This window comes from Rhinolophus hipposideros (assembly GCF_964194185.1).
Source record: "Rhinolophus hipposideros genome assembly, chromosome: 24".
Taxonomy (NCBI): Eukaryota; Metazoa; Chordata; class Mammalia; order Chiroptera; family Rhinolophidae; genus Rhinolophus; species Rhinolophus hipposideros.
This window is the reverse complement of record NC_138070.1, coordinates 41,185-54,791: the sequence shown is the minus strand read 5'-3', so window position 1 is coordinate 54,791 and position 13,607 is coordinate 41,185. Positions and strand designations below refer to the sequence as shown.

The 13,607-nt window shown below is 49.6% G+C and overlaps 1 protein-coding gene across 1 annotated transcript; it reads left to right on the top strand.

Moving 5' to 3' along the window:
- Positions 1-17: 17 nt before the first annotated feature.
- ZNF140 (zinc finger protein 140) lies at positions 18-10,560 on the top strand (the record flags this gene model as incomplete). The annotated part of the gene is made up of 7 exons (XM_081037781.1): positions 18-251; positions 335-537; positions 978-1,824; positions 1,985-2,194; positions 3,798-3,924; positions 4,174-4,272; positions 8,329-10,560. The coding sequence occupies 7 exons, from the start codon at positions 18-20 to the stop codon at positions 9,492-9,494; spliced, it is 2,886 nt and encodes a 961-aa protein (XP_080893907.1). The 3' UTR covers positions 9,495-10,560.
- Between the last annotated feature and the right edge of the window lie 3,047 nt (positions 10,561-13,607).

Below are 13,607 nucleotides of genomic sequence, written 5' to 3'. Positions count from 1 at the left end.
CACTAATGTCCCGTGTAATGTCCCGTGTCCGGTCCGGACGGCCAGGCACTGACCGCCCTGCGGTGCTCACCGACCTGCGGCAGGCTGCCCTGGGAAGGGACGAGCCTCAGGGGAAACAGTGCTTTTCGGCAGAGGCCCGCCCGCCCTGGAAACGCTGCCGGGAGGTGGTGGCTGACGCTGCTGGGCAGCGGGTCCTTCCTGGAGCCGGGATCTGGAGGACGCACCCTGAACACACGGTCCGCGTTCCCGATGTTGGGTGTCTCTGGGGACACGGTGCTTTGGGCCAAGCAGAGCCCCTGCTGCTGCGGTGGCTTTCTCTCGTTATCCCTTCCAGACGCTTCCCGTTGCCACCTCCACTGACATCGGGGGCTCACCTGGCGGTCTGACCCGCACCCACGCCCGAGCCCTGCTCACCGTGCCCTTCGCGCACCCGACCTGCTGGGTCTGCCCGTTTTCCGTCACGACCGGGCGAGGAAATCCCCAGGAACCAGGCGATGGCCGCGGTCCCCTCGAACTCCTCCCGCACTGCGGCGGCACGTCAGCCCCGCCGCCCACGGCCCTCCGAAGGCCGCGCCCCACTTCCCTCTGCTGGTCTGGACACGGGCACAGTTCCCACGTCCAGTCTGTAGCTGACAAGTAATTAAGGGCTTGCTGCGTCGCCTGCAGTGAGGCGTGTGTCGCCTTTGGGGATCAAGGGCACAAAGTCGCTGGAGGGTCATTGTGCTCCCGGCGGTAGCAAAGGGGCCACAGCACCGTAACTCGGCGGGGCGGGAGCCCTTGGCTGCCGGGGCTGCTCCACGGAGCGGGGGATTCCGGTCACGACCACTACGGAAAGCTGGAGGGCTTTCCCGGAGGTGCTGGGGCTGCAGTCGGTTTTGGGAATTGTAGTTCTCTGAGGCCTGCAGTCGCAGTCTCTGGCGCTGTGAACGCGGGGCTCTCTGGGAGTCGTACTGTCTGAGGGGAAGCTTTCCTCCCAGGCGCGGTGAGGCCCCGGTGGATCCCGGGAAGTGCAGTTGTGTGAGGCTCCCGGTGGCCGCGCTGGTGCTGTGCGCCCGGGTCTTTCTGGGAGTTGTAGTGTGTGAGGGGGAGCCTTCTTCCCACGCGCGCCGAGCCCCGGTGGATGCTGGGAAGTGTAGTTGTGTGAGGCTCCCGGTGGCCGCGCTGGTGCTGCGCGCGCGGGTCTTTCTGGGAGTTGTAGTGTGTGAGGGGGAGCCTTCTTCCCACGCGCGCCGAGCCCCGGTGGATGCTGGGAAGTGTAGTTGTGTGAGGCTCCCGGTGGCCGCGCTGGTGCTGCGCGCGCGGGTCTTTCTGGGAGTTGTAGTGTGTGAGGGGGAGCCTTCTTCCCACGCGCGCCGAGCCCCGGTGGATGCTGGGAAGTGTAGTTGTGTGAGGCTCCCGGTGGCCGCGCTGGTGCTGTGCGCCCGGGTCTTTCTGGGAGTTGTAGTGTGTGAGGGGGAGCCTTCTTCCCACGCGCGCCGAGCCCCGGTGGATGCTGGGAAGTGTAGTTGTGTGAGGCTCCCGGTGGCCGCGCTGGTGCTGTGCGCCCGGGTCTTTCTGGGAGTTGTAGTGTGTGAGGGGGAGCCTTCTTCCCACGCGCGCCGAGCCCCGGTGGATGCTGGGAAGTGTAGTTGTGTGAGGCTCCCGGTGGCCGCGCTGGTGCTGTGCGCCCGGGTCTTTCTGGGAGTTGTAGTGTGTGAGGGGGAGCCTTCTTCCCACGCGCGCCGAGCCCCGGTGGATGCTGGGAAGTCCAGCTGTGTGGCCCGCGGCCTGCTCCGCGGGCGGGTCGCTGCAGCGGGGACTCGGTGCCGCGCCGAGAATTCGGAGGTAGGTAAAGCGGCCCGCCCCGCCCTCCCCGCGATCCCCGCCGGGCGGCCCGGTGGAGGACTCGGTCCGGATCTGCGGACACTGCGCCCGACCTGCCCAAATCGCAGAGGAAGCGCGCCGGCCGTGACCCCCGTTAAAGCGGGAGGTGCCGGGGCCGTAGGCCAGGCCAGGCTCCCCGGAGCCCACGCCGTGGCGGGAAGGGACTTCCCCGGGCGTCCCGGGACTTCCGGGTCCCCAGGCCCCGCGGGGCGACGGCCTCGCAGTGCGGGCCCCCGGCCGGCCGTCGGGCCCAGGGCCCCTCCGCCTCTCCTGCCAGCTGTCCCGGGTCGCCGCCCAGGCCTCCTCGCTGCGCGCGGGAGCCATGTCGCAGGTAAGCTGGCCTTTCCTTTCTTCCTCCTCAACGAGGCTGAGTTCAGTCCGTGCTCGGGCTTGTTTCGGTCCTGGAACTTAGGCCGGCGGAAGCCCGGACCCTCCGGGTCGCCGCCTGCGGGCGCTTGTGCCCGGGAGGGTGCGAGGGCCCGGCGAGCCGCCGCGAGGTGCGGTTCGGACCCGCGGGTGTTCGGGGCGGGGGCCGCGCGCAGCCACGGTGCCTCCGGCGCGTCCCCCGCTGTCCCCGCGAGAGGCGCCGCGCCGTGTCTTGCTCCAGCCGCCCCGCGCTGGTTCCCGTCGTTGTGGAGCCCCCACTTTCCCACTTTCCCCAGTGGTGTCAGAGTGGACCCCCGGACCGGCAGCGTCGGCGTCGGCTGAGAATGTGCTAGAAGTGTCCGTTCAGGAGCCCTGCCCCACGTCCTGAACCAGAAACCGGCGTGGGTTCAGCGGCGTGTTTTAGCAGCCCCTCCCAGTGGCTGCAATGCGCGACCCATCCTGGGCCCTGGGGACGCAGCCGCGGGTAAACCCAAATCCCCAAACTCACAGAGCTCGTTTTCAGTCTTGACGTTAACTTTATTTAGCAAAGAACACTTGACCGTTTTTGTTCCGGTCGTGGCTCAATGCCTGGCTGGCAGTTGTGCTTCACAAAGGTGGGGGAGAAGACGGCTCGTCCAAATTCGTTCTGTTTCTGGTTGCACTTCTCTGTCCTTTTTGTCAAGCTTCTCTCGAAACCCAGGGGCTCTGCAACTTTTGCTTGGGAGTCCGGTTTCTACCCGGGCTGCAAATCCCACTGTTGACTCAGGGAAACAGCTCCCTCCTCAGTTAGTAAATAATCTTTTATCACTTACAAAATGTTTTTTACTAAAATATGACCCTGCCATACATTTGTGGCTGCTGCTAGTTTGGGACCTTTTAGAACCCCTTTCGATGCCTAACTGTTCCGTGGAGCGCTCAAGTTGTGCAAACCAGGCCGTCAACAGGGACTTGTTCTCCCAATCCCGAGGGAGACGCTGTACGTTCCATCTGCAGGCGTGACATTTCCTCGTGGGGGGTCCTTGTACATTACTGCTTACCCTCCTTGTGACACAGCTAAAATTGCCTGCAGGTGCCACAGCTGTGTCTTCGGAATGCCATACACTTGAGAGTATTTGCCTCATTTCTAGGGTGCTGCTGCTCTCGGTGCTGCTGCAGCCAGTTGTTACTATGAAGCCATTCTTGCCAAATCTTGTTAACATAGGCTGCTATTAAGGAAAACATTCATTGCCTGTTAAACACAAAGGAATTGCCTGGACTGTTTACAAAGTGCTGTATTTACAACCACAAGCAGAAATCCATGCTGTTCACATGTGTAATCCTTTACCTTTCACAGAATTGGAAATTGTCTCAGGGCACATCCCATACATTTTTTTTCTCCGTTTTTCATTACACAACATAACAACAGCTGAGCTCTTAGTTATACTCTTAATAATGACTCAGAATTCTGAAAATTCCCATTCCACTATGTGTACACACTGCCCACCCTCCACAGTGGGACTCATTGCACTCCTGGATCTGGGCCTTTCAGAGCATAGGCGCTGCGTGTGCAGACGTGTGTGTCATTTCAGGGCTCGGTAACTTTCAGAGATGTGGCCGTAGACTTCTCCCAGGAGGAGTGGGAGTGGCTTCAGCCGGCTCAGAGGGACCTGTACCGACATGTGATGCTGGAGAACTATAACCACCTGGTCTCACTGGGTAAGTCTTCTTCGTCTCGCCTTGGTCAGCACTGGACCATTAGTGTGGCTGTTGTGAATGTTGATTGATCATCTGGCCGAACATTCCCAAGGGAGGTGGGTTACTTTATTTTTAACCTGTGTTAGGAGGGGAATCATAACTCCACCTAATCTTGAGACATCTTTTATATTTACATTGACATTTCTTTTAATGGTCCCTCTTTTCTGAGGATTCAAGGACCGATTTTGAATTTATTTCATTTTCTGCAAGCAGGTCTTACCATTTCTAAGCCAGATGTGGTCTCCTTGTTGGAGCAAAGAAAAGAGCCCTGGCTGCAGAGAGGAGATGGGAGAAGAGACCTGTTTTCAGGTGAGCGAGTTAGAAGCTGGTGGGGAAAATTTTTCACAATCACCCGACTAGTCAGTGAGAAAGCAGCACGTTTTTATATGTTGGTTGCAAAGTTTTTCCTAAAAGATACAAACATGCGGAGACTGAGTCTTGCCCACAGCTCCACACGGCACCACCTGGCAGTCTGCCTCTCCTCCACTCCTCACAGGCTTTCCTCCCATTCTCACTCTGTCTGGGTTCTGAATGTCAGTCCTTTTGATTCTCCTCCCTTTCTTTCCTGAAATCGATGTTTCTGTTGCCTAAATTGAAAGGAATGTGTTTTTTCTCTATAGTGTTGTCCTAATTGACCAACTTGGGAAGGTTGAATCACGACTCTTTAGTTCATTGATGGGCTTACTCATTGTCTCATATATTCTCTTAACAATATTTATTGAATTTTTTTTTTTTTTTTACTTTTTTTTTTTTGCCTTTGTGTGTGTGTGTGTGTGTGTGTGTATGTGTGTGTTGAGAGCCCACTGGCCCATGTGGGAATCGAACCGGCAGCCTTCGGAGTTAGGAGCATGGAGCTCTAACCGCCTGAGCCACCAGGCCGGCCCCTGTTTGTTTTTTTTTTGTTTTTTTTTTTTAATCTGTTTGTTTTACTTTGGATTTTTTAGTCTTTGTTTATTTTATTTTTACTACATTTATTGGGGTGACATTGGTTAATAGATTATATAAGTTTCAAATGTAAACGTTTGGAAAATAATAGAGTGGGGGGGAGGGGAGGTGACGAGCCCCGCGGGAAGGCGGCCTCCACGTTAGCTTCGGTGTGTCCCTCGCAGTGTGTGCTGGCAGGTGAACTGTCACGCAGGCGGACAGAACGCACACGACACGTGTGCCGCTTGAGGAATCACTGTGGCACACGCGTGTCACCAGCCGCCCCTCGGCTCCGGGAGCGGAAGCCCGCCGCGTCCCTAAGAGCACCCTGTGCACTCCTCTCCCCCCATCTCTTCCTTTGATGGCAGTAACTTCCTCCGCTTGCGTCACAGCTTAGGAAACTGTGTATCTAAGCACTAGTTCAGGTTTGTTTGTGGACTTTATGTATGGAGCTCATGACATACACATACATATACATATAATGTGCGTGATACGTCGTGATTTCCCTGAAAATTACTTGAAGATGAATGCATTTTGCATCGGACTCTCCTAGTGTGTTTCACTGTACAGCGAGTGCTCCCCAGCGTGTGCATTGCTGCTGAGGGCTCCCCGCTCACCTGCCGACAGGCTGCGTCCTGTCCTGCCCTGCACAGTTCCCCGCGGGTACCCAGGGCCCGAACTGCCAGGTCAGGGGGATGCCCCGCCTCCCCACCTTTAGCTGGTGCCGGAAGGTTCTCCAGGTGCTGACTGGTGGCAGACACGGTAGTTGCACTGCCCTTGAGATCCTCTGAGCTATGCCCATTCATCCCTCTTCCCTGCCACCCCTGCAACCATGATCTTTTTACTGTCTCCACAGTTCTGCCTTTTCCAGAATGCGATAGAGTTGGAATCACTTTGTAGCCTTCTCAGATTGGCTTCTTTCACTCAATGTTATTCATTTCAGTTTCCTTTATATCTTTTCATGGATCAGGAGCTCATTTCTTTAAGTGCTGAATAATACTCCACTCTCTGGATAGACCACAGTTTTCTTTTCCATTCTCCTGCTGAAGAATGTCTTGTTGCTTCCAAGATTTTGCAATTAGGAATACAGCTGCTATACAGCGCATGATGATGATGATGTTTAGTTTTGTAAGAAATCTCCCAGCTATTGCAAGTGGTCACACTGGGTTGCGTCCCCACCAGGTGTGACTGAGAGTTCCTGCTGCCCCACGCCCTCACAGCGTGTGACATGGTTAGTGGATTGGATTTTGCTTAGGTGGGTGGTCTTTCCCTCTGAACACTGTCTTCTTCCTTGTGTGGTTTCAGAGAAGACACATGTAATTCTTGTCTTTACTCCTATGTAGGTAAATTGTTTACCCACTCCAGCTTCTTCCAAGATTTTTTTCTTTATCTTTGGTTTTTGAAGTTTGAATATATGTTTAAGTGCAGTTTATTAGACATTTGCCCTGCTTGTTGTTCTCTGAGCTTCCTGGATCTGTGGTTTGGTGTCTGACATTAATTTTGGGAAATTCTTGGTCATTATTATTTCAAATACTGCTTCTGTTTCTTTCTTTCCCTTTTGGTATTCCTATTACATGCACATTACACCATTTGTGGTAATCCCACAGTTCTTGGTTTACTAGTTTTCTTCATCTTATTTCTCTTTGCTTTCCACTTTTAGAAGTTTCCATTGAGATAATTATCCTCTAGCACAGAGACTTGTTCCTCAGGCAAGTCCAGATTGCGCGTGAGCCTATCAAAGGCATTCTTTATCTGTTGCAGTGGATTTTTATGTCTCGTCTCTGATCTTTTATGCACTTTTTACTCTAAATATAATGAACTTTTGTTTCTTATAGCGCTAGTTGTTTTCTTCTGTGTCCTCTTAGTCTCCCTTTTCCTCTTCTTAGCTCTTGAAGAGAATTATTCAGTTTATATCCCCAAGTTTCTTAGTGAGTTACTCAATAGATATGGGATTGGTTTACAGGAGAATGAGGAGAGTAATTTAAGATTTTCCCTTTATTGAGACAATTGTTTTCTTAACAGCTACTTCACTGCATCCCCTATCCTGACCTTTCATTTTTATGTGCCTGCCATATGGGTATAAATCTTGGTTCGTTGCTTAGATACATATTAAAGAAATATTTATTTTTCCCTAGAAGCTTACAGTCAGTGATAATAGGAGATAGCATTCCCACCAAATAAAATAAATGTCAAAGTGTGTTTTAGAGAAAAATGAAATTTTTAATGTATAATTTGGAAATAATTTAAAAGTTGCAAGAATAGTACCAAGAATACTCATATGTCCTTACATTCACCTATTGTGAAGTTTTTGCCACATTTGTTTTATAATTTGGTATATGATTTTTTCCCCCAGAAACACTTGAGCATAAGTTGTCCACATCGTGGCCTTTCACTCCCTACATATTTCCTAATAATAAGGGTGTGAGAGAATATCTATCTATAGGTAGATAGATAGCTATAGATGTATACATATATATTTTTTAATCGGGGAATATTAGGGAATATTGTGTTTCTCCAGGACCCATCAGCTCCAAGTCGTTGTCCTTCAGTCTAGTTGTGGAGGGCGCAGCTCAGCTCCAAGTCCAGTCACCGTTTTCAATCTCAGTTGCAGGGGGCACAGCCCACCATCCCATGTGCGAATCGAACCGGCAACCTTGTTGTTGAGAGCTCACGCTCTAACCAGCGAGCCATCTGGCCGCCCCTCCAGAAGCTCAGCAGCAGTTCATTGTCTTCAATCTAGTTGTGGAGGGCGCAGCTCATTGGCCCACATGGAAATCGAACCAGCAACCCTGTTGTTCAGAGCTCGTGCTCTAATCAACTGAGCCATCTGGCCACCTGAGAATATATTTTTTTAAAAAATCCTTCGTATTATAAAATTCTGTTCAGAAAGGAATGATAAAGTCCCTCCTAAAATTAGGAGTAAAGCCTGTTTGTCTTTGTAAAGTATCTGATAGAAAGATTGTTACACCACAGTTGAGCTCCGATAGAAGTTTGGAAAGTAGAGTGAGGGTCACACAGGTGGTTTTCAGGAAGCCTTTCATCTCTTTACGTAGAATAAGTCAGTCAGATGTTCCAGAGCCCCCGAGTGAGCAGTCTGATGGTTGTGCTTGTGGTTGGCGGGCAGCATTATAAAATTTTCATTTTCACTTCATTCTGGCAGCAAATAAAGTTTAAATGGAGGTGAGGAAGACTACAACCTATCCTTCCTGATTCCTTTTTCTCCTCATATTTCTATTTTTCGCTCACTTTTGGTTACTCATATTTAATCTTTCTCCCTATTCACCAAAATTTCTCCTCTGTTTGATGTCTTTTGCTTTGATTTCAAAGTCATGTAAGCCATGAACTGCTAAGATTTTTTTTTCAATGTAATTCTCTCATTAAAAAAGGAAGAATGACTTTTAATACAGAAAAAAAAAATAAACATTTGCTTTGTTTTTTCAGTTTCGGAGTCAAATGGTAAGATCAGAGAGTTTTCTCCCCAAAATATCACACATGAAGATGACTCACCCCCGTATTTGATAAAGGAGAGAATTCTGATCCAAGGCCCTGGGCATTCCACTTGTAAAGGAGGCTGGAAATGCGAGGGTGTTACTGAGATGCTGCAGAGAAATCAGGCATGTGTCAGGCAGGTGACAGTGTCTCATCAGGAAGCCTTGTCTCAACATAGCATCAGCTCCGTGGAGCGGCCCTATGGATGCGGTGAATGTGGGAAAACGTTCAGTCGGCGCTTTTCCCTCGTGTTACATCAGAGAACTCACACGGGCGAGAAGCCCTACATATGTAAGGAATGTGGCAAGACCTTCAGCCAGATCTCGAACCTTGTGAAACATCAGATGACACATACCGGAAAGAAACCCCATGAGTGTAAGGACTGTAGTAAAACATTCAGTTACCTTTCATTTCTTATTGAACATCAGAGAACACACACGGGGGAGAAGCCCTACAAGTGTCCTGAATGCGGAAAGGCCTTCAGCCGTGCCTCCAACCTCACCCGACATCAGAGAATCCACATCGGGAAGAAACAGTATATGTGCAGGAGATGTGGGAAAGCCTTCAGCAGTGGCTCCGAGCTCATTCGCCACCAGATCACACACACTGGGGAGAAGCCGTATGAGTGCCTGGAATGTGGGAAGGCCTTTCGGCGATCTTCACACCTCACGCGCCACCAGAGCACCCACACCACCAAAACCCCCTATGAATGCGATGAATGCAGGAGAGCCTTCCGTTGCCACTCATTTCTTATGAAGCATCAGAGAATCCACACTGGAGAGAAGCTGCATGAGTGTGATGAGTGTGGTAAAGTTTTCAGATGGCACGCATCGCTTGTACAACACAGGAAAATACACAGTGGAGAAAAGCCCTACGCGTGCACTGAGTGTGACAGAGCCTTTAGTCGGAGCTTCTCCCTCATCCTACACCAGATAACACACACTGGGGAGAAGCCCTACGTGTGTAAGGTGTGCAGTAAGTCCTTCAGCTGGAGCTCAAACCTTGCCAAGCATCAGAGAACACACTCTCTGGTGAGCCCCTATGAGTATGAAAATGTGTTTAATCACCACCCATTCCTTACGGAACACCAGGGGGTTCACACTGTAGAGAAAACTTGAGAATGTCTAGGTAACAACAGTAGCAGCTAATGCCTTACTCTTACTTCAGAGCCTTATGTGAAGAAGAGTGACCCATACTTATTCAGCATCCTGGAGAAAAACTCCGTGAATATGTGGGAAAGCTATTCAAGCCGCTCCTTCTCTACGTGATGCCAAAATATGAGGTCAGTTGTGTTGAGAATACGTTCACCTGGGAGGATTCCTTACTCCATGTGTAAAACCTCCTGCCAGGACACGAATACACGCCCCATACATGCGAGAAAGCTGCTAATTCGAGATCAGCTCTCCCTCTGCATCTGCCATCTCAAGACAGACAGGACACGTGGGGAAGGGTGCTCTTTCCTGAACACAGAAAATTCAGGGTGAAGCAAAGTCTTCAGTGATTTAGGAATGCCTTCGTGTGCCGTGCAGTATTTATTGGATTTTAGAATACTCTTCTAAGGAGAAAAACCCTGTAAATGAGCTGGATATAGGCTGACCTTCTGCACACTTTAAACCTATAGAATTATATGTGGCAAACAGTACCATTGTAATGCGTGTGGGGAAATCTTAGAGTTCCCATAGTCATACTTGGGGAATCAGTGTGGGCGTTACTTTTTAGCAGGGGATATTTGTTTTGGCTTTTATTTTGAAAAGCAAATTCAGAAAAGAAAGCTATGAATAAATCTTTTGACTGAGAGTAAATTAATGTGCACTTGAGTTTTTCCCACAGTGTATGTGATTCTGAAACTGCAGCTGCCAGTGTCGACGTCAGTGCAGAGCTCTGTGCTTTTGTGGAAACACAGACGTAACAAGGGAAACCTTAGGTGTCTCAGGTTTTAGCTTTCAGACCTTCCATTTAAGGTTATGCTCACGTTTACCCTTGAATCTGCCTGGACATGGCTTCCTGTCTGAAATAAGTGTGAATAAGGTCGACCACAGGAAATGCCAAGGCAGTTTTCCTGGTGCTCCATTTAGTGAGAATATTTCTTTTGTAAGCACGTATTTGTCAAAATCAATCAGATATTTACTTTTCATGGACACCTGCCCACTTTCTAATGTTCTAATTAAAGGTTTACATTATCTTGGAAGCATGTGACGACCTCTCTTGAGAACTTTGCATCTAGTATATGTAACGTGCAATTTAGTACTTGAATAAGAGCCTTGTTTATTTTCTTCATGTACATGTAACTCTGTCACACAATGAGAGGCAGCATTTTTCTTTCCCACTCGATGTGGTGTGAGAGAACACATAGCTGCTGCCTAATAATTACTCTTGTAGGATTGCCTGAAGCCTCAAACTGCCAGCACTGCTGTCCAGCTCTTCCCTTCCCCAGTATTCTCAGCAGCGTTACTTCCCCTCGCATCATGTGGGCAGGTCTGTGGTGAACAAGAATGTATCTGTCACTTCAGAGGTTTGTCCCATTCAGGGATGTGGCCACAGACTGCCCTCAGGAGGAATGGGGCTGACTGGACCCTGCCCAAAAGACTTGACATAGGATGTAATGATGGACAGCTATGGGAACATGGTCTGAGGAGGTTGCCATTCCTCCGAATTCAGAATCTGAATGTGGTTATCTCTGCTGTCTCCACAGGAGATACCGGGGTGGGCGCTCAATGGCCTAACGCCCTGTTCCATGTTCTTGAGGAAATGGTGGAAAATTCGTTGAGTGGGAAGTGGTCAGCAGTTTCCTCCTGCTCCTGTTCTCGTAGCAGCTTTCCTAAAAGATCGAGTCTGGATCTCAGAAAACTAATATTTTGAAGTATCTATTGTCTCCCTTTTGTAAGCAGAACTTCCTATTTCTAAACCAAACTTGACCTCCTTGCTGGAGCAAGGGAAAGAGACATGGAGAAAAAGGTGACAAGAAGCCTGTGACCAGGTAAATGAGGGGCAGTCAGGCCAGAAGTGCCTTTAGTCCAGCTCACAAATATAGTACCTGAATCACTTCATCAAAAGTTAGAACTTTCCTCTAAAACTCTCTTCATGTAACGTCACTCTGAAGTATGTAACTCATCCAAAAAGACCTTGCATTGATCTGTGGTAAGATATTTCAGAAAATAACAAGCATATTTAATTAAACTAAAATGTAGGCAATTCCTAGGTTATACAATAAAAGATGTCAGGACACTCGGCAGTGGAAAGAAGTAAGCATCTTGTGGATGTTTCCATTCATTCAGTGTGTTTTGTCACTGCCAGGTGAAGGTTGCTTTCCTTCACTTACTTTTAGCACATGATAAATGTGTTACGTCTTTCTTCACTTAATGTACCTTTGGTTATGAGCTGGGGTGCTTGGCAGAGGCAGGAGACAACACAATGTTGCCAGTCTTTTCAAGGTGAAAATCAGTAACAACAGCCAGATAGACATGCTGAGATGGAAGAGCATACGATGTTGCACTTTGAATGACTTGTGTAATACTTCGGGTACAAATTTGTGAGATACAGTGTGACCATCTCAATGGGTAAACGCCCACTGGAGATGCCAGATCTGTGCAGTGTGACTGAGGTTTGCTCATTCGGTGTGTGCTCATTCGGTGTGTGTGCCTGTATGGGAAACACACAAGGATGTAACTGTTGCACCTCTGACAGTTACAGTATCTATTACTCTGTAATGGTTACTCTCATGCATACACTGTAAAGGCACCATATTCTTGCCTTTTACAGGAGCACACAGTAGGAATCTTTCACACAACAGGGTGCCTTGCCTTTTATGTGACTTCAACTCTTTTCTGAGTTGAACTGAATTTACCTTGAGTAAGTCTCTTGTAACAGTGTATAGCTGAGTGATCACTGAGCAGCGAACACTGGCACACTCCTAGATGCAGCTGTCATGTCATGTGTGTCTATGGTTACAGCTGTTTTTATGGTTATTCTTTCAACTGCATGCAGTGTTGTTATTATGAGGTTGAGTTTAACTGTTTATAGTATCTTCAAAAAGTCCGCTTCTAGATAGGATGCAGTATGGTGGTGGCAAGCAGATAAATTTCAAAAATAGTTTTATAGGCATCATAGAGCTGTGGAAGCAATGAGGACTAGATGATGCAAACTTCCAAAGGGGACAATCCTCAGGTGCCCTGTTCACCACAAGCTGTTCTTTTCCCCCTTGTAAGCATTTCCTGATTTTGGATGTGGGCTGAAGCTTGGGCTGGGCCCAGGAAAGGGTCTTTTCTGGGGGAAAGAGTTTTAAGGGTCACCTGAGGTTGAGGTTGCAGATTAGAAATGTGAGAGGGGGGCCGGCCCAGGGGCTCAGGCTGTTGGAGCACTGGGCTCCTAATGCTGAGGTCACCGGTTTGATTCCCACACGGGCCAGTGAGCTGCGCCCTCTACAGCTAAGATTGTGAACAACCACTCTCCCTGGAGCTGGGCTGCCTTGAGCAGCCGGAGGTCGGTGTGAGCTGCTGTGAGCTGCCATGAGCTGCTCTGAGTGGCCAATCAACGACCAGCGACCAACTGCCTCAGCTGGGGGGAGCACAAGGCTCATCACACCAGCATGGGCCAGGGAGCTGTGTCCTACACAACTAGACTGAGAAACAACGGCTTGAACCAGAGTGGGGAGGGAGTGGGAGAAGTGGGGGGAAAAAGAAACGTGAGAAGCCTGAAATGCACAGGTGGTTCTCGCCCATGGGACATGTGCTGAGTTTTCGAGCTCAGTAGAAGGCTGGGGGGCTAGACTACGTTTCAAAAGGCAGAGTGAACTAGCTGCAGTGTGTGGTACTGAGGACTGAAAACCCACCAGGGAAGGGTAACTGCCTGAAATAATGGCCAGCCCTCCTCAAGCCATTTGGCAAAATCTGAAGCTACATGGGGCAGGATGTTAAGGAGACTTGCCCCAACAAGCCTCAGAATTAACGCCTTGGGGGCATCGTGTCCAAAATACAAAGGCTAAATAGAGGTAAACTGAGTCATGCTACAAATTCAACACAGCTCCATCCGTGATCGGACTGAGGCAATCAGACCCTCTGACTATCTCCAGAGGAAAGGAGACTCACAGGTAGGAGACCCTGTGCTGCTTGTGAACATGACGTCTGCACAACGTGCATTTCTCAAATTATAAGTGAGTTTCAATCATGACATCTATCGATCTGTGAATTTCCTTTCTGTGTTAAAAATTGTCTCTCGTCTTCAAAGAAATCTGT